The sequence below is a fragment of the Oncorhynchus kisutch genome, linkage group LG10, assembly GCF_002021735.2.
Source record: "Oncorhynchus kisutch isolate 150728-3 linkage group LG10, Okis_V2, whole genome shotgun sequence".
In the NCBI taxonomy this organism is placed as follows: domain Eukaryota; kingdom Metazoa; phylum Chordata; class Actinopteri; order Salmoniformes; family Salmonidae; genus Oncorhynchus; species Oncorhynchus kisutch.
In genome coordinates this window covers 9,872,342-9,891,741 of record NC_034183.2, presented here as the reverse complement: position 1 = coordinate 9,891,741, position 19,400 = coordinate 9,872,342, and the positions used below count along the sequence as shown (strand labels likewise).

General features: G+C 44.1%; 1 protein-coding gene across 2 annotated transcripts; it reads left to right on the top strand.

Moving 5' to 3' along the window:
* Positions 1–7: 7 nt before the first annotated feature.
* On the top strand, positions 8–13,857 carry LOC109897713 (tripartite motif-containing protein 16-like). 2 transcript variants are annotated; one of them, XM_031833064.1, is made up of 6 exons: positions 8–652; positions 1,077–1,172; positions 10,569–10,802; positions 12,377–12,467; positions 12,585–12,644; positions 12,872–13,857. In XM_031833064.1, the coding sequence occupies exons 1-6, from the start codon at positions 71–73 to the stop codon at positions 13,384–13,386; spliced, it is 1,578 nt and encodes a 525-aa protein (XP_031688924.1). In that variant the 5' UTR covers positions 8–70; the 3' UTR covers positions 13,387–13,857. The 2 variants fall into 2 exon arrangements, with proteins under 2 accessions (XP_031688924.1, XP_031688922.1); XM_031833062.1 differs by having other exon boundaries at positions 9–652; positions 12,308–12,467.
* The last annotated feature ends 5,543 nt before the right edge of the window (positions 13,858–19,400 follow it).

Here is a 19,400-nt window from a genome sequence, read left to right as displayed (position 1 = left end):
AATCTTTGACACTGAACAGAAAGTAATCTTCGACACTGCCATTGCTTAACCTACGGGAGAGAGCACCAAAATGGCAGAGAATCAGGAACTGTTCTGTTGCTCCGTCTGTCTGGATCTACTGAAGGATCCGGTGACTACTGCCTGTGGACACAGTTACTGTATGGGCTGTATTAAAGAAAGCTGGGACCAGGATGTTCTGAAAGGGGTCTATAGCTGTCCACAGTGCAGAGAGACCTTTATCCCAAGGCCTGTTCTGAAGAGAAACATTGTACTGGCTGAAGTGGTGGAGAAACTGAAGAAGCAAAGACTGCAGGCTGCTCCCTCTCCTGCTCTGTGCTATGCTGGACCTGGAGATGTGGCGTGTGATTTCTGCACTGGGACCAGAAAGCAGAAAGCCCTCATGTCCTGTCTGGTGTGTCTGGCCTCTTACTGTGAGACTCACCTCGAACCTCACTATGAATCTCCTGCATTCAAGAAGCACAAGCTGGTCAAAGCCACGGCACAACTACAGGGGAAGATCTGCTCTCATCATGACAAACTGCTGGAGGTTTACTGTCGTACCGATCAGCATTGTATCTGTCTGCTGTGTACAATGGATGAACATAAAGGCCATGATACAGTGTCAGCTGCAGCAGAGAGGACTGAGAAACAGGTAAGACCAGAACAACTTGTTGGTGACTGTCTGATAAACAAAGAATAAATATACAGTAGGAACTAAGACTGTTTGAATATGAGATCATTCAAATGAAATAGATCCACGGCAGAACAAATATGAATATAAACCTTGAGAATATAGACATGTTAACCCAGATTCTCCAAATGTATCATCATTTTCTGAAGTCAAACACCATTATCATTTGTTATCAAACACCAAATCAGCACCCCTAATTTGCGTACTGTTAAAACCTTATCCTTCACATAACAACATAATAATATCATTTCTCACAGACATTTTTCACAGACACTTCCTCAACATTTTAATCCCTGTCTTCTATGGGCCCTTTGTCACATCACTATACTATTGATCTACTGGACTACTACAGCTTGATAGCTCATTGAAGAGTGATTCTCCACAGAGGCAGCTGGGGATGAGTCAGCAGAAGGTCCAGCAGAGATTCCAGGAGAGAGAGAAGGAGCTGAAGGAGCTCCAACAGGCTGTGGAGACTCTCAAGGTGAGTATTGTTGACCAGAGGAGACACACCATTTCACTTCTCTCCTCCAGCCAGAGAGAGAGAGAGAGAGAGGGGCCCCTCTCCAATCCCACTGACCCCACTGTCGGGAACAGGCTGGATGGAATCTTTTCAGAGAATAGACTTCTGATTGTAACTGACATGAACCCAGGTCTGATTTTGAAGTTGCAGGCGGGGCCCCTCATCACATAACTATGAGTAACCATGACCGACTCAGGCCTTTTGAGTTTTGAGTCTTTACCCAACAAAGTCATGTTAGGATATATCAGTTATCCTGTTAGAGTCTTTGTGTTGAATCCTCTAATGGCTGTTTCAGGTGCAACGTTTATGGTCATGTTGCAGCAGTTTGAAGGAGGGAGATTCCAAGATGTGGGAAGTGTGCAGGAGGTCATGGGATAGAGAATTGTGTAGTGTCAGTGGATAAAGTTGTGTGTAAACTGTAGGAGTGTCCATGTTGCTGGGGATCAGAAGTGTCCGGTGAGAGAGAGGCAGGTTGAGGTGGATAGAGTCAGAGTAGTGCAGAAGGTGTCGTATGCTGAGGCAGTGAAGAAAGTAGAGGAGGATGGGTCAAGGGTGAAGGATCCTGAGAGGATCCCTGTGAGTAGTAGATCTGTGCCAGCACAGAGGGATAGGCCAACGAGTGATATATGCTTCAGTAATGTTAGCTTCTTAGCGCTCACAGCAATGGTTATCAACTGTACTGCAGATATGGAACGTAAAAACAAGATTTGACTTCAGAAGAGTTAAAGGGTGTGTTGAGTCCCATCCTCCCAGGTCATTGGTGCAGGAGCAGACTATTCATTTTTTTACCTTTATATAACGAGGCAAGTCAGTTAAGAACACATTCTTATTTTCAATGACCACCTAGGAACAGTGGGTTAACTGCCTTGTTCAGGGACAGAACGACAGATTTGTACCTTGTCAGCTCAGGGAGTCGTTCTTGCAACTTTTCAGTTACTAGCTCAACGTGCTAACCACTAGGCTACCCTGCCGCTCCAATAGGGTCAAAGAGGTGGAATGGGGTAGTGTGTTTTTAATGAGTGTAGTGTTAGTATGAAGGCTGTGTTTTTGATTATTTAATTTAATTAAACGTTCCTTTCCCATTTTGTTTCACAAAATAAAGTAGTTGCATTTAACGCTGTTAAACTCCAAAGAAGAAGAAACATTATATTATGTCTATGTTCAGTGTTGTAACGATGTCTCTCTCTCTCTCTCATTCCATCACTTTCATGGTAGTTGGTTGTGTGGGTCTCTGGTTATGAATGAGGTGCTGACAGACAATCATTGATGGATATATTTATAGAGCTCTGATCAGGACAACAGTTGATTACGGGTGTATAGTTTATGGAACAGTGGCACAGACTTGTCTTCAGAAGCTGGACAGAATCCAGTACATGGCTTTAAGGATATGTATTGGTGCATTTAAATCAACATCTGTATGTGTCTTACTAGTGGAGGCAGGTGAGATGCCTTTGGATATACGACGTAATACATTGTCATTAGCTTATTGGGTTGAAAGGCTGTGAGGTTGAGCATCCCACTGCTACTGTTCTAGATGACTGTTGGGAATATACTAGTAGACAAGGCAGGGGTTTTGGTTGGACAGTTGGAAAGCTGGCTGATGAGAGTGGTTTGAGGGAGTTGGAGGTTGGCCCTTCTGTGGTGATAGGAGATGTTCCTCCATAGTTACTCCCAGATCCTGTTGTTGATCTAACCTCGGTAGAGAAAAGGAAAGATTGGTCAGAAGTCAGTGATAAAGGGAAACTGGTTGACAATTACATTGGTAGAAGTTGTTATGCTTTTTTATAGCTTTTCACAGATGGATCCAAGGACCCAGATAGTGGAGCACAGGAGCAGGCGTTTACCTTCCTGAATTTGATGTGCAGATATGTAGAAGACTAACAGATGAACTGTCAGTCTACTCAGTTGAACTGTTGGTGATAATAGTTGCCCTCCAGTGGGTGGAGGACGTACACCATGTTAGAATTATAGGATGCTCAGATTCTGTCTGTGTTGAATAGTTTATCATCTGGTAAATCTAATAGGAGTGACCTACTATTGGAGGTATCAATGTTATTATGGATAATTGAGAGAATGGTAGTAGTGAGATTCTGCTGGGTCCCAGCACATTCGGGTGTGGAAGGAAATGAAATTGTAGACCAATTAGCTAAAAGAGCTTTGAAACAAGATATAATTGATTTTAATGTTCCACTGGGTAGAAGGTGAGGCCAAATGTGAGATCAGAGACATTTTGATAGATGTGTGGCAGAAGAGATGGGGCTCTGAGCACAAGGGACGGCATTTATATGCCCTCCAAAGAAAGGTCAGTGGACCAAGATTCATAGGTCAGATTAGGAAGGAAGAGGTGATGTTTACTCGAATGTGTTTAGGACATTGTACATTGAACTGGTCATTACATCTGGTTGGCAGCAAGTGAATGGTTTGTGTCTGGAGGGTATTGTCAATGAAACGGTGGAGCATGTGTTGTTATATTGTTGTAAGTATGTTGAAGAGAGGGAAAGATTGAAGTGTAGGGTCATTGAGGTTGGACGGGGTTGGGGGGGTTTGGAAAGGATTTAGGGGATTGGGGAGGGTCTATTAGAAGTTAGTAGGGCTCTTTTTTATTTTCTCAGAAGTACTGAATAAGGTAGGATGATTTAGAAATGTTGTAAACTGTGATTGAACACACTCCAGCACAGTAGGTGGCGCCATGCACCTTTTAATGGTGGTTTGCGGACCACCATTATATCGTAGAAGAAGTAGAAGTTGGTCGTGTGAGGGTTTTGTTGTTCGTGAGGAGGGATACTATTCTTTTTTAGAATACATTTTCTCATTGTGGAAGGTCTGTTTATCGGTTAGAGTTGAGGGGGGAGTAGGGGTAGTTTGTTTGGGTGGCGTGATAGCTTCGATGCTCTCAACCGATTGGAGAAGAAATGCTGTCGCTTCAGGTGCATCCTGGAGAATGGTGTTGAGGAATTTTTGATCATGGTGGGAGAGGAACATATACACTCTATCCAGAATGAACAAGGCGGTGGTTGTGATAATGAAAAAAATGTGTCTTGTTGAGAGTGGAATTGTTTTGAGGGGTGTGTTGGTGTCGATTTTGCCTCTTTCGACAAGAGTAGTCGTAGCTGCCTCCATTTATTACGTACAAACAGATCCCTAAAGAGTTTGTTCGTTTTGGTGAATTTGCAAGTGGTTTTCATTTCGTGTGCTCTCGGCTAGGCGTCTCTTTTCGTAGGCAAGTGAAAGGTAAAGGTAAAGGTAAAACAGGGGGAGGGGTGGTACACAGGGTTTGTTAACACAGATAGTGTGGGGACTTTGGGCAGACAAGCTGTCACGATCGTCGTATAGAGTGGACCAAAGCGCAGCGTGGTGTGAATACATTCTTTATTAAATGAACAAGAAGAACACTTAAACAAAAACAACTAAACTATTATGACGACCGTGACCTCTATATAAACAATCTGCAAAACGTGCAACATAACATAGACAATAACCCACGAAATACCCAAAGAAGATGGCTGCCTAAATATGGTTCCCAATCAGAGACAACGATAAACACCTGCCTCTAATTGAGAACCAATCTAGGCAACCATAGACCTACATAAACACCTAGATGGAACAACCCCATAAATCTACAAAACCCCTAGACAGTACCAACACCCTAGAATGAGACAAAAACACACATATCACCCATGTCACACCCTGACCTAACCAAAATAATAAAGAAAACAAAGAATACTAAGGTCATGGCTGGCTGGCGGCTCTGGCAGCTCCTGGCTGGTTGGCGACTCTGGCAGCTCTGGCTGGCTGGCGACTCTGGCAGCTCCTGGCTGGCTGGCGACTCTGGCAGCTCCTGGCTGGCTGGCGGCTCTGGTAGCTCCTGGCTGGCTGACGGCTCTGGCAGGTCCTGGCTGGCTGACGGCTCTGGCAGGTCCTGGCTGGCTGACGGCTCTGGCAGGTCCTGGCTGGCTGACTGCTCTGGCAGGTCCTGGCTGACTGACGGCTCAGGACAGACGGGAGACTCTGGCGGCTCAGGACAGACGGGAGACTCTGGCGGCTCAGGACAGACGGGAGACTCTGGCGGCTCAGGACAGACGGGAGACTCTGGCGGCTCAGGACAGACGGGAGACTGGCGGCTCAGGACAGACGGGAGACTCTGCCGGCTCAGGACAGACGGGAGACTCTGCCGGCTCAGGACAGATGGGAGACTCTGCTGGCTCAGGACAGACGGGAGACTCTGCCGGCTCAGGACAGACGGGAGACTCTGGCGGCTCAGGACAGGAGGAAGGCTCTGGCGGCGCTGGACAGGCGGGAGCACCTGTAGGGATGAGACGGAGAGACAGCCTGGTGCGGGGGGCTGCCACCGGAGGGCTGGTACGTGGAGGTGGCACTGGATAGACCGGACCGTGCAGGCGCACTGGAGCTCTTGTGCACCGAGCCTGCCCAACCTTACCTGGTTGAATGCTCCCTATAGCCCGACCAGTGCGGCGAGGTGGAATAAACCAGAATGGGCTGTGCTGGCGAACCGGGGACACCATGCGTAAGGCTGGTGCCATGTATGCCGGCCCGAGGAGACTCACTGGAGACCAGATGAGTAGAGCCGGCTTCATGGCACCTGGCTCGATGCCCACTCTAGCCCGGCCGATACGAGGAGCTGGAATGTACCGCACCTGGCTATGCACCCGCACCGGGGACACCGTGCGCTCCACATAACACGGTGCCTGCCCGGACCTAACCAAAATAATAAAGAAAACAAAGTGACACAAGCGCCACCCTTTTTGTTATTTTATTATTGCAAGGCAGAACACTTGATAAACAATATGCATTTATTTTTATTTTTATGTGGTTTAAACTGGGTGACCTAGTAACCTCTATGTGAAAGTCCAGCAATTGGCGTGGGATAGGTGGGTAGGTTTGAGACTGATCTCAGGAATTAATAAGAAAAATACACTTTATTTCTCAGCTGCATCACCAATTTCTTTACGTGAATGAATAACTTTTCATATTTCCAATAGGTGGCAGCATAAGACCACGAAGCATCAGTTATAGGCTACAAGTATTGTGGAAATGTTGAATCAAATATTTCTCAGATACCAGAATTTGTAAATTCAATTTGACTTTATTACAAAAGTAACAGAAGCCGAGAAATTCCATGGAACAACTGATTTCTCTGATCTAACGCACATGGTCACTCCTTCTTATGTAAATGATAAACGCCCCTTGGCCTCTCGCCACCATTATCTTTCTGTCTCAATTCTTGCATGTCAATGCCCACATCTGACTTATCTTTGCTCAGTTTAGATTATAATGGTGGAGGCGCCAGAGTGTTAATTCAAAGAATAATACATTTATTGCATATATAATATATATATATAATATATAATAGTATAATATATATATAATAATATTCCCAATATAAGTGCATTTCTAATAGTACTTAATTATTACAAATATTCTTTTCAATACATGTATATAGTTTCCAAACATCGGTGTAATTTTAAAAATAGTATGGACACCCACTTCTACTGTGAATGTGTGTCTACTTGTGCCCATAGTGTTGGTCAATGGCTCCCAAGCACAACTCAATGGCCTCTTTGGTTGAAGCAATGACTTTTCACCTAGTGCCCCTTCCTCTAGTCCACTGACCAAGACATACACATTTGACTTTTCACCTAATAACTTCATCGATACTCAGCAAAAAAAAAAAAGTTATCTCACTGTCAACTGCATTTATTTTCAGAAAACGTAACATGTGTAAAATATTTGTATGAACATAACAAGATTCAACAACTGAGACATAAACTGAACAAGTTCCACAGACATTTGACTAACAGAAATGGAATAATGTGTCCCTGAACAAAGGGGGGTCAAAATCAAAAGTTACAGTCAGTATCTGGTGTGGCCACCAGCTGCATAAAGTACTACTCCTCATGGAGAAGTATCTCCTCCTCATGGACTGCACCAGATTTGCCAGTTCTTGCTGTGAGATATTACCCCACCAAGGTACCTGCCATTTACCTGCAATTTACCTGTATGTTTCCGGACAATCCTGGGGGGAATAGCCCTAGCCATCACCCTCCGATCCAACAGATCCCAGATGTGCTCAATGGGATTGAGATCCGGGCTCTTCGCTGGCCGTTGCAGAACACTGGCATTCCTGTCTTGCAGGAAATCACTCACAGAACGAGCAGAATGGCTGGTGGCATTGTCATGCTGGAGGGTCATGTCAGGATGAGCCTGCAGGAAGGGTACCACATGAAGGAGGAGGATGTCTTCCTTGTAACGCACAGCGGTGAAATTGCCTGCAACGACAACAAGCTCAGTCCGATGATGCTGTGACACTCCGCCCCAGACCATGACGGACACTTCACCTCCAAATCGATCCCGCTCCAGAGTACAGGCCTCGGTATAACGCTCATTCCTTCGACGATAAACGCAAATCCAACCATCACCCAGGGTGAGACAAAACCGCGACTCGTCAGTAAAGATCACTTTTTTTCCAGGCCTGTCTGGTTCAGCGACGGTGGGTTTGTGCCCATAGGCGACGTTGTTGCCGGTGATGTCTGGTGAGGACCTGCCTTACAACAGGCCTACAAGCCCTCAGTCCAGCCTCTCTCAGCCTATTGAGGACAGTCTGAGCACTGATGGAGGGATTGTGTGTTCCTGGTGTAACTCGGGTAGTTGTTGAAGCCATCCTGTACCTGTCCCGCAGGTGTGATATTCGGATGTACCGATCCTGTGCAGGTGTTGTTACATGTGGTCTGCCACTGCGAGGACAATCAGCTGTCCGTCCTGTCTCCCTGTAGCGCTGTCTTAGGCGTCTCACAGGATGGACATTGCAATTTATTGCCCTGGCCACATCTGCAGTCCTCATGCCTCCTTGCAGCATGCCTAAGGCACGTTCACGCAGATTAGCAGGGACCCTGGGTATCTTTCTTTTGGTGTTTTTCAGAGTCAGTAGAAAGGCCTCTTTAATGTCCTAAGTTTGTGACCTTAATTGCCTACCGTCTGTAAGCTGTTAGTGTCTTAATGACCGTTCCACAGGTGCATGTTCATTAATTGCTTATGGTTCATTGAACAAGCATGGGAAACAGTGTTTTAACCCTTTACGATGAAGATCTGTGAAGATGTTTGGATATTTACGAATTAGCTTTGAAAAACAGGGTCCTGAAAAAGGGACGTTTCTTTTTTTGCTCAGTTTACATGTACATACATACATACATACAAATAAATGTAGTTAATTATATTTAAAAATATATATTTAGATGGGTGACATTATCTGCCAAAGTAACACCCCCTTAACAAATAAACACAGACACTGGACACAGACACTGAAAATTATCCTTTTTAATATAAATCTGTTAGCTCTCAAAAGAGCCTTTGCTTTGCTGAGCAGCTAGTTTTCAGGAGTGTGCTGCCTGCCTTCAGAGGAGTCTGTCTGTGAATAATGAAAAGTTAATGCCACGCTTTTTATTTTTTAACTAGGCAAGTCAGTAATGAACAAATTCTTATTTACAATGACGACCAACCGGGGAACAGTGGCTTAACTGCCTTGTTCAAGGGCAAAATGACAGATTTTTACCATGTCATCTCTGGGATTCGATTCAGCAACCTTTCGGTTACTGGCCCAAGGCTTTAATTGCTAGGCTACCTGCCGGCCTTTCACAGAGGCCTATTTTACATTTACATGTGAGTCATTTAGCAGACACTCTTATCCAGAGCTGCTGGGGTTAAGTGTCTAAATCTGTCAATGTACGAGGGAACATCGACAGGTTTCTTACCTTGTTGGCTCGGGGATTCGAACAAGCCACGTCTCGGTTACTGCCCAACGCTCTTAACCACTAGATTACAAACCACTAAATGTTAATCACAAGTCAAATGGTGGTAGATAAATGGTAAACTGGTTAAATAAAAGACTGCTGTTATAACTTCCAGACTGCCATTGTTTTGGGGAAATAGGGACATTTCTGTCTAATTCTCCAAGTATCTCTAATATGTATTTATTGTAATGGTTTGAAGTTCTACACCATTTTAATCAGGAAAACCTATTATTTCTAATGATGTAGGTTTGGCAGCGTACAATGCTGTTACCAATTGCTGGTAGTTAAAAAGTCAATTAAAGAAATTGTACACCTGAAACTCTGAGGTCATCCCATTGTTTCCAAAAGGGGAAATATAGATGTGATATGTCTGTTTATTTCACTAAATATCTCACAATGTGTGTATTTAGATTTTTTCATGTCAGACACCATTTTAATCTGGAAAATCTCCTCCTTTCTAATGACATAAAGTTCGGTCAGCGTCCTCTGCTGCGTCGATCGCTAGACCAGAAATAGTCAGAAGTTTCCATTTTTCCCTACTTGCTGGTAATGCCGACATAAACACACTTGGCATCAACAAGGTGTGGATGTTAGTGGTAAAATAAAAAGGTAGACATTTTTTGGTGCATTTAGGGAAAATGGAATTGGGTTTGTGGCTGGATCAGCAGCTCTTCATCATGTGGCCAGAGAGACTCAATACAGCAGGGGTCTCTGATTTCTATGCTGCAGTACTGAGGGCCTGGTAGCTGCTGAGACCCACACGAGACGGGGGTGTGGTGCCTGGGCCGTGGGTATGGGAGGAGATCATCTTCCACAACCCACTGATCACTGGGTTTGGTGGACCTGGAGAACAGGGTGGCAGCGTTCTGACTCAGCAGCACAGAGGCTACTGTACCGTACGGAGGTGGGCTTAGAGGGAGTGAAGGGGCATCAGTGGCAGGGGGTTGTGGGGGCTGAGAGCATGGCAGGGTGTAGGTGGAGGGTGCTCTATAAGCTCCCAGTGCTGGAAAGGTCAGGGGTCATCCAGTGGAGGGTATTACATGGAGCCCTGGACACCAATAGCTGGTTGGCTCGGGTTGACCTGGGAGTTGGGGAAGGGTGTCCTTTTTTTGACAGACTGTTCATCGTGTTTTTTTCTGTGTTGCCAGGGTAATGCCATTACTGTTGATGGCTTAGGGTTGAGTTTTACAAAATGATCGACAGTGTGGAGATGTTTCAGGAGGTATGGGGGCTTAGGGGGGCTGCCTGTAAGGTTGGAGAGGAGGGGTTGGATGTATGGTAGGAATGTGGTGCTGGATGGTGTATTGTACTGTGATGTTTGGGAACTGTATAATGTGATTGTGTGGAGGTTGTGGTGGCACACAATGTGTTTTTGGAGGGGAGGGTGGTGTTAGTGTAATGAGGATGGCAAGTCAGTCTCTATATCTCCCTCCCACCTCTCTCTCTCTCTCTCTCTCTCTCTCTCTCTCTCTCTCTCTCTCTCTCTCTCTCTCTCTCTCTCTCTCTCTCTCTCTCTCTCTCTCTCTCTCTCTCTCTCTCTCTCTCTCAACAGCTCTCTGCACAAGCAGCAGTGGAGGACAGTGATCAGATCTTTACTGAGCTGATCCGCTCCATTGAGAGAAGGCGCTCTGAGGTGAAGGAGCTGATCAGAGCCCAAGAGAAGGCTCAAGTGAGTCAAGCTGAAGGACTCCTAGAGCAACTGAAGCAGGAGATAGCTGAGCTGAGGAAGAGAAGCACTGAGCTGGAGCAGCTCTCACACACAGAGGATCACATCCATTTCCTCCAGGTAATCAAACTGCATTGTTACATGTGATATGAAATTAACTTAATGTGAAACTATTCATCTCAATCATTATGTTGTCCTGTCTGTCTCTCTCTCTCTGTCCGTCCCTCTGTCCATCTGTCTATCTCTCTCCATCCCTCTCTCCCTCTCTCCCTCTCTCTGTCTCTCTGTCTCCCTCTCTGTCTCTCTCCCTCCCTCCTTCTATCTCTGTCTCTCTCCCTCTCTCCCTCTCTCCCTCTCTCTGTCTCTCTGTCTCCCTCTCTGTCTCTCTCCCTCCCTCCTTCTATCTCTGTCTCTCTCCCTCCCTCCTTCTCTCTCTCTCTCTCTCTGTCTCCCTCTCTGTCTCTCTCCCTCCCTCCTTCTATATCTGTCTCTCTCTCTCTCTCTCTCTCTCTCTCTCTCTCTTGTGGTAGCAGAATCAGAATTAGTTAGGTAACATTGTGGTAGCAGAATCAGAATGAGTTAGGTAACATTGTGGTAGCAGAATCAGAAGTAGTTAGGTAACGTTGATAAATAAGATGTTTTATCTACATAATAATGCTTATGTGAGATATTTGTCATTAGGATGTCTTCTTTTTGGACGATACTGTTGGCAGTTTGCAGTTATCCCTTCTCTGCTAGGGCTCAGTTACTTGGGGCCCAGAGAGGGGAGTCTTATCTGTGAATGTGTCTGTAACTATTCCTAAACCATGTGAAGGGATGGCGTGATTAAAGAGGAACCAGTTAGTTGGCTCCACAATGTCTGTGTGCAGGTCACTCCTCTCCGTGAGCTTGTCCAGGAGGAATTGTATTTGAGATGGGAGTATCTAGAATTGACAATTGATATATGCCATTGGATGAGGTAATGTTTTGGTACTATGTTGAACCAAGAACGAGAAGTAGAACCTCGTTTTAGGAGAGCAAACTGAATTATAATTTATAGCTAATGCTGTCTGGCTATGGGATACTCCTCTCTCAAGTAAAGTCTTCCTTTGTAATGTTCCTAAGATCTGTTATTCATCATGTGAGTTGAGATGGGTGTGTCTTGGCTCATTTATAGACACTGAATTGATCTGAGAGTCAAACAGGGTGAAGCTCATATAATTAAATATGGACTTTATGATATAACTCTGACTTGTGTGTGGTTTGCTCTCTCCTGATTTGGTAATGCAGGAAATTTCCACGACACTCTCCCTCCCTCTCTGTCGCTCTCTCTCTCCCTCCCGCTCTCTGTCTCTCTCCCTCCATCTGTCCCTCCCTCCGTCCCTCTCTTTCTCTTTCTCTGTCCCTCTCTCTCTCTCTGTCCCTCTCTCTCTCTCTGTCCCTCTCTCTCTCTCTCTCTCTCTGTCCCTCTCTCATTCTCTCATTCTCTCTCTCTCTCTCTCTCTCTCTCTCTCTCTCTCTCTCTCTCTCTCTCTCTCTGTCCCTCTCTCTCCCTCCCTCCCTCTGTCCCGCCCCTCCCTCTCTGTCTCTGTCTGTCCCTCCCTCTCTGTCTCCCCCTCTGTGTCTGTCTCTCTCTCTCTCTCCAGAGTTATCAGTCTCTCTCCAGTATCAGTGTATCTTCAGACTTACCCAGCATCGTTGTCCGTCCTCTTCAGTACTTTGGAGATGTGAGTAAGACTGTGTCTGAACTGAGAGAGAAACTAAAATACTTCCTTAAAGGAGAATGGAACCAGATCTCCACTACAGGTGTGTTGAAAATAATAAGAACATCAACTTTAGACAATTGAAACTAGTCATATACATGTGGAATATGGTATGATGATAACATTCCCTCTCTCTGTCAATGTGTTTGTGTGTCTGTAGTGAATATAGTGGATTTTGTACTGCCTCCAGAGCCCAAGACCAGAGAACAGTTGTTACAATGTGAGTCTCTTTATTGTGAAGTAACTAACAGTCTCTTTTTACTGGCACTCCTAAAAATCCCTCTAGAAATATATAGCAATAGTAGATCTAATCATTGACTGGGTATCTGACTCCTCATATTTCTATGATTTGATCTCTGGTGTGCTCTAATCAAAGACAGGGTAGATATAGTATCTGGCTTAACTTATTGTTCTAACTGTCCTCATTGGTCTCTGCTCTTCTCCCAGATTCCTGTCAGCTCACACTGGACCCAAACACCGCACACACAGAACTCTCTCTGTCTAAAGGGAACAGAAAGGTGACCTGTACAGGTCAAGACCAACAATATCCTGACCACCCAGACAGATTCACAAGCCATTGCCAGGTTCTGTGTAGAGAGGGTCTGTCTGGACGCTGTTACTGGGAAGTGGAGTGGAATGGTTATGTTCTTACAACAGTCTCATATAAAGACATCAGCAGAACAGGGACAGATAGTGTATTTGGAGACAATAACAAGTCCTGGAGTTTACAGTACCAGTGCTCTAGTGGTGGTTATTGTTTCAGACACAATACTGATGTGACTAAAGTATCAGGCCCTCAGTCCGCCAGAGTAGGAGTGTACCTGGATCACAAGGCAGGTACTCTGTCCTTCTACAGTGTCTCTGACACAATGACCCTCCTCCACAGAGTCCAGACCACATTCACTCAGCCCCTCTATCCTGGGTTTCATCTCTACGGTACTGCTGAGCTGGTTAAACTGTAGTAGGGTCCACATAGATACTAGTCATGCTGGTGTAGTCTATAGCTGAGCTGTTTAAACTGTAGTAGGGTCCACATAGATACTATTCATACTGGTGTAGTCTATAGCTGAGCTGGTTAAACTGTAGTAGGGTCCACATAGATACTAGTCATGCTGGTGTAGTCTATAGCTGATCTGGTTAAACTGTAGTAGGGTCCACATAGATACTAGTCATGCTGGTGTAGTCTATAGCTGAGCTGGTTAAACTGTAGTAGGGTCCACTTAGATACTAGTCATGCTGGTGTAGTCTATAGCTGAGCTGGTTAAACTGTAGTAGGGTCCACATAGATACTAGTCATGCTGGTGGTGATGGTCCCCAGATATAATGGTCTTCTGTACAATAATTTGTCTGACTGTATAGTTTAATTAAAATGTAATGTATTTATTTGTTATCAAATACAATGTTTTAATCTTGTAAATTTCCATGAATCATGATGTGTGGTGTTGATGTATATTGGTTGTCATTCAGAACCATTGATATGTTTTCTCAATTGGTTCTGTCTCTATATAATTCTCCTCGGTATCATTGACTTGGGTCACTTAGTCTATGTTAATTCTTCACTCACAGGTTTTATACCCTCGGGTGAGAAGTGGGCGTAACCGCCTTTAGGGCAATTGTCTGGGCGTACCAAGTTAAGAGGCAAGGTCTAGAATTTACTCAAATCCAATTTTAGACAACTAACTTCACATTTAATCTTTACCAAAACATTCTCTTCCACACAATGTACAATGTATAAACATCAAACATATACTAGGAAAACCCTTAACGTTACAATGTTTTCGTAATAACATCATCTATTGACCTTTAATAACAAAGCAAAAATGACATACATTTTCATATTCCATCTATCGTCATGACCACCATTGTGGCTGATGGAAACCATTGTTCCAAAGTCCCTTTATTGCATGTTTAATGTTCTGAGGCTGGATCTCCATAGTGAGAGGACACAGGAATGTTGTCTGTGGCCTGAGATTTACCAGGGCATGAGGGGTCATAAAACCACCACATCTTCAGACCCCTAGATCTCTCTTCCTCTGTTGGGATTGAGAGATAATCTGTAGGGTTGTGGTCTCCTGTAACCTGACCTGATCAGGACAGTCGTGACACCACATTAATTTCAACCAAGATTAATATTTCAGATGCATCATCAATAACAACAATAACTACATACATGGTTTATTTATAGCATCCTCTCTTTTCATTTGATTGTGTAATCACACATTTCCACACAATTAGTCTAGGAAAGGCCTAAAGGACTACACCTGAGCTGGGTTGTAGCCTGTTCATTAGGACTACAGCTGAGCTGGGTTGTTGCCTGTTCATTAGGACTACAGCTGAGCTGGGTTGTAGCCTGTTCATTAGGACTACAGCTGAGCTGGGTTGTAGCCTGTTCATTAGGACTACACCTGAGCTGGGTTGTAGCCTGTTCATTAGGATTACACCTGAGCTGGGTTGCACCCTGTTCATTAGGACTACACCTGAGCTGGGTTGTAGCCTGTTCATTAGGATTACACCTGAGCTGGATTGTAGCCTGTTCATTAGGACTACAGCTGAGCTGGGTTGTAGCCTGTTCATTAGGACTACAGCTGAGCTGGGTTGTAGCCTGTTCATTAGGACTACAGCTGAGCTGGGTTGTAGCCTGTTCATTAAGACTACAGCTGAGCTGGGTTGTAGCCTGTTCATTAGGACTACAGCTGAGCTGGGTTGTAGCCTGTTCATTAGGACTACACCTGAGCTGGGTTGTAGCCTGTTCATTAGGACTACAGCTGAGCTGGGTTGTTGCCTGTTCATTAGGACTACAGCTGAGCTGGGTTGTAGCCTGTTCATTAGGACTACAGCTGAGCTGGGTTGTTGCCTGTTCATTAGGACTACAGCTGAGCTGGGTTGTAGCCTGTTCATTAGGACTACAGCTGAGCTGGGTTGTAGCCTGTTCATTAGGATTACAGCTGAGCTGGGTTGTAGCCTGTTCATTAGGACTACAGCTGAGCTGGATTGTAGCCTGTTCATTAGGACTACAGCTGAGCTGGGTTGTAGCCTGTTCATTAGGACTACAGCTGAGCTGGGTTGTAGCCTGTTCATTAGGACTACAGCTGAGCTGGGTTGTTGCCTGTTCATTAGGACTACAGCTGAGCTGGGTTGTAGCCTGTTCATTAGGACTACAGCTGAGCTGGGTTGTTGCCTGTTCATTAGGCACCAAACAAAGGAAATTAGACTCAAACAGGAATGGCCTACCTGAAGTTGCCCAATAAGAAATGTTAATTTTTGTTTTTCATTGCATATTGTTTGCCTAAGTTTTGGTCAGTGTGTATTAATGAATAGGACTCTGATATGGGTAATAAGATGCCCTTTGAGTTTTAGTCTTCTTTCTCCCGTACTGTCTGGAGCAATTAGGTACTCGCACAAACCATACGAACCATACAAACCATACAAAACCATGCAAACCATACAAACCATACGAACCATACAAACCATACAAAACCATGCAAACCATACAAAACCATACAAAACCATGCAAACCATACAAAACCATGCAAACCATACAAACCATGCAAACCATACAAAACCATACAAAACCATGCAAACCATACAAAACCATGCAAACCATACAAAACCATGCAAACCATACAAAACCATGCAACCGATACAAACCATACAAAACCATGCAAACCATACGAACCATACAAACCATGCAAACCATACAAAACCATGCAAACCATACAAAACCATGCAAACCATACAAAACCATGCAAACCATACGAACCATACAAACCATGCAAACCATACAAAACCATGCAAACCATACAAACCATGCAAACCATACAAAACCATGCAAACCATACAAACCATGCAAACCATACAAAACCATACAAACCATACAAAACCATGCAAACCATACAAAACCATACAAAACCATGCAAACCATACAAAACCATGCAAACCATACAAAACCATGCAAACTATACAAAACCATGCAACCGATACAAACCATGCAAACCATGCAAACCATACAAAACCATGCAAACTATACAAAACCATGCAACCGATACAAACCATGCAAAACCATGCAAACCATACAAAACCATGCAACCGATACAAACCATGCAAACCATGCAAACCATACAAAACCATGCAACCGATACAAACCATACAAAACCATGCAACCGATACAAACCATACAAAACCATGCAACCGATACAAACCATGCAAACCATGCAAAACCATGCAAACCATGAAAACCATACAAAACCATACAAAACCATGCAAACCATACAAACCATGCAAACCATACAAACCATACAAAACCATGCAAACCATACAAAACCATGCAAACCATACAAACCCATGCAAACCATACAAACCCATGCAAACCATACAAAACCATGCAAACCATACAAAACCATGCAACCGATACAAACCATGCAAACCATGCAAAACCATGCAAACCATGCAAACCATACAAAACCATACAAACCATACAAACCATGCAAACCATACAAAACCATACAAACCATACAAACCATACAAAACCATGCAAACCATACAAAACCATGCAAACCATACAAAACCATGCAAACCATACAAAACCATGCAAACCATACAAAACCATGCAAACCATACAAAACCTTGCAAACCATACAAAACCATGCAAACCATGCAAAGAAATCAGACAGGCCAAGGCAAACTTTTTATTAACATAATTGGTGAAGCAAAGGGAAATTCTAAATTGATCTGGGAGAATCTAAAAAAGTTAACAGGGAAAGACCATAGTAACACTGCAAAAAGACTAGAAATCATGGTGAATAACAATCTAACACAGGATGCAGTCGAAACAGCAATAGTCTTCATTTACTACTTTATTGACTCTGTCAGGGTACTGACACAGAAATCTTCCACTGGTTTCTTGGGCTCAGTGCTAGTGAATGACACTCAACCTATCCTCATCATAAGGGAGGTTTCTGAGTCAAAGGTGAACAAGGTGATTAGCTCACGAAATAACTCTAAAGCCAAAGATGTGTTTGGGCTGGACTTTACCTTTCTTAAAAACTACAAAGAGACACTCATTGGCCCCATTACTAAGGTCACCAACACATCTATTGGTCAGGGGGTGTTTCCAAGGGTATGGATTTTAGCTATAATAACAGCCATCGGGTGACCCTGCTGATGTGAGTAACTACAGGCCCATTAGTATACTACCTATGGTGTCGAAGGTTGTTAAAGTGTGTAGCAGAACAACTAATTGTCTACCTCAACAACAACCCCTTCACATTACACTCCGTGCAGTTTGGCTTCAGAGCGAAACACTCCACAGAAACAGCCAACTGCTTTCTTCTGGAAAATGTGAAGTCCAAGAGGGACAAAGGGGGCATTGTTGGGGCGGTATTTCTGGGCCTAATGAAGGCTTTTGATACTGTTAACCATGAGATTCTCTTCACAAAATTGTCCAAGTTAAACTTTTCCCCCGATGCCTTGAGATGGATGAAATCATACGTTGAAGGCAGAACTCAGTGTGTCAGAGTGAGCAATGAGCTGTCGCCCACTCTTAGATATGATGTGGGCGTGCCCCAAGGGTCAATACTGGGGCCCCTTCTGTTCAGCCTGTACATTAATGATCTGCCTTCTGTCTGTACTGGGTCTGAAATTCAAATGTATGCAGATGATACAGTGATATATGTGCATGCAAAGAACAAACAACAAGCTGCACAAGAACTCACTACTGTAATGGTCCAGGTTACAAAGTGGCTCAGTGACTCGTGTTTGCATCTCAATGTGACAAAAACTGTCTGCATGTTCTTCACAAAGAGGGCAACTGATGCAACTGAGCCAGATGTCTATATATCAGGGCAGAAGCTCAAGGTGGTATCTGATTTTAAGTACCTTGGCATCATACTTGATTCCAACCTCTCTTTTAAAAAGCAGGTGAAAAAGGTCATTCAAATAATCAAATTCAACCTTTTATGGGTTTTGTCTTGTTGCTTTTTGTCCTATGTTGCTCTGTCTGCATGCTATGTCTTGCTTGTCATATGTTGCTATGTCTTGCTTGTCCTGTTGCTATGTCTTGCTTGTCCTGTTGCAATGTTGCTATGTCTTGCTTGTCCTATGTTGCTATGTCTTGCTTGTCCTATGTTGCTATGTCTTGCTTGTCCTGTTGCAATGTCTTGCTTGTCCTATGTTGCTATGTCTTGCTTGTCCTATGTTGCTATGTCTTGCTTGTCCTGTTGCTATGTCTTGCTTGTCCTGTTGCTATGTCTTGCTTGTCCTATGTTGCTATGTCTTGCTTGTCCTATGTTGCTATGTCTTGCTTGTCCTATGTTGCTATGTCTTGCTTGTCCTGTTGCTATGTCTTGCTTGTCCTGTTGCTATGTCTTGCTTGTCCTGTTGCTATGTCTTGCTTGTCCTATGTTGCTATGTCTTGCTTGTCCTATGTTGCTATGTCTTGCTTGTCCTGTTGCTATGTCTTGCTTGTCCTATGTTGCAATGTCTTGCTTGTCCTATGTTGCAATGTCTTGCTTGTCCTGTTGCTATGTCTTGCTTGTCCTATGTTGCTATGTCTTGCTTGTCCTATGTTGCTATGTCTTGCTTGTCCTGTTGCTATGTCTTGCTTGTCCTGTTGCTATGTCTTGCTTGTCCTATGTTGCTATGTCTTGCTTGTCCTGTTGCAATGTCTTGCTTGTCCTATGTTGCTATGTCTTGCTTGTCCTATGTTGCTATGTCTTGCTTGTCCTGTTGCAATGTCTTGCTTGTCCTATGTTGCTATGTCTTGCTTGTCCTATGTTGCTATGTCTTGCTTGTCCTGTTGCTATGTCTTGCTTGTCCTGTTGCTATGTCTTGCTTGTCCTATGTTGCTATGTCTTGCTTGTCCTATGTTGCTATGTCTTGCTTGTCCTATGTTGCTATGTCTTGCTTGTCCTGTTGCTATGTCTTGCTTGTCCTATGTTGCAATGTCTTGCTTGTCCTATGTTGCTATGTCTTGCTTGTC

What these genes read in the sequence shown, in the direction of transcription:
- LOC109897713 (XM_031833062.1), top strand. Translation starts at nt 71, where the DNA reads ATGGCAGAGAATCAGGAACTGTTCTGTTGCTCCGTCTGTCTGGATCTA. An exon ending in AGGCTGTGGAGACTCTCAAG is followed by an intron (nt 1,173 to 10,568) that starts GTGAGTATTGTT and finishes CTCTCTCAACAG; the next exon opens with CTCTCTGCACAAGCAGCAGT. An exon ending in ATCACATCCATTTCCTCCAG is followed by an intron (nt 10,803 to 12,307) that starts GTAATCAAACTG and finishes CTCTCTCTCCAG; the next exon opens with AGTTATCAGTCTCTCTCCAG.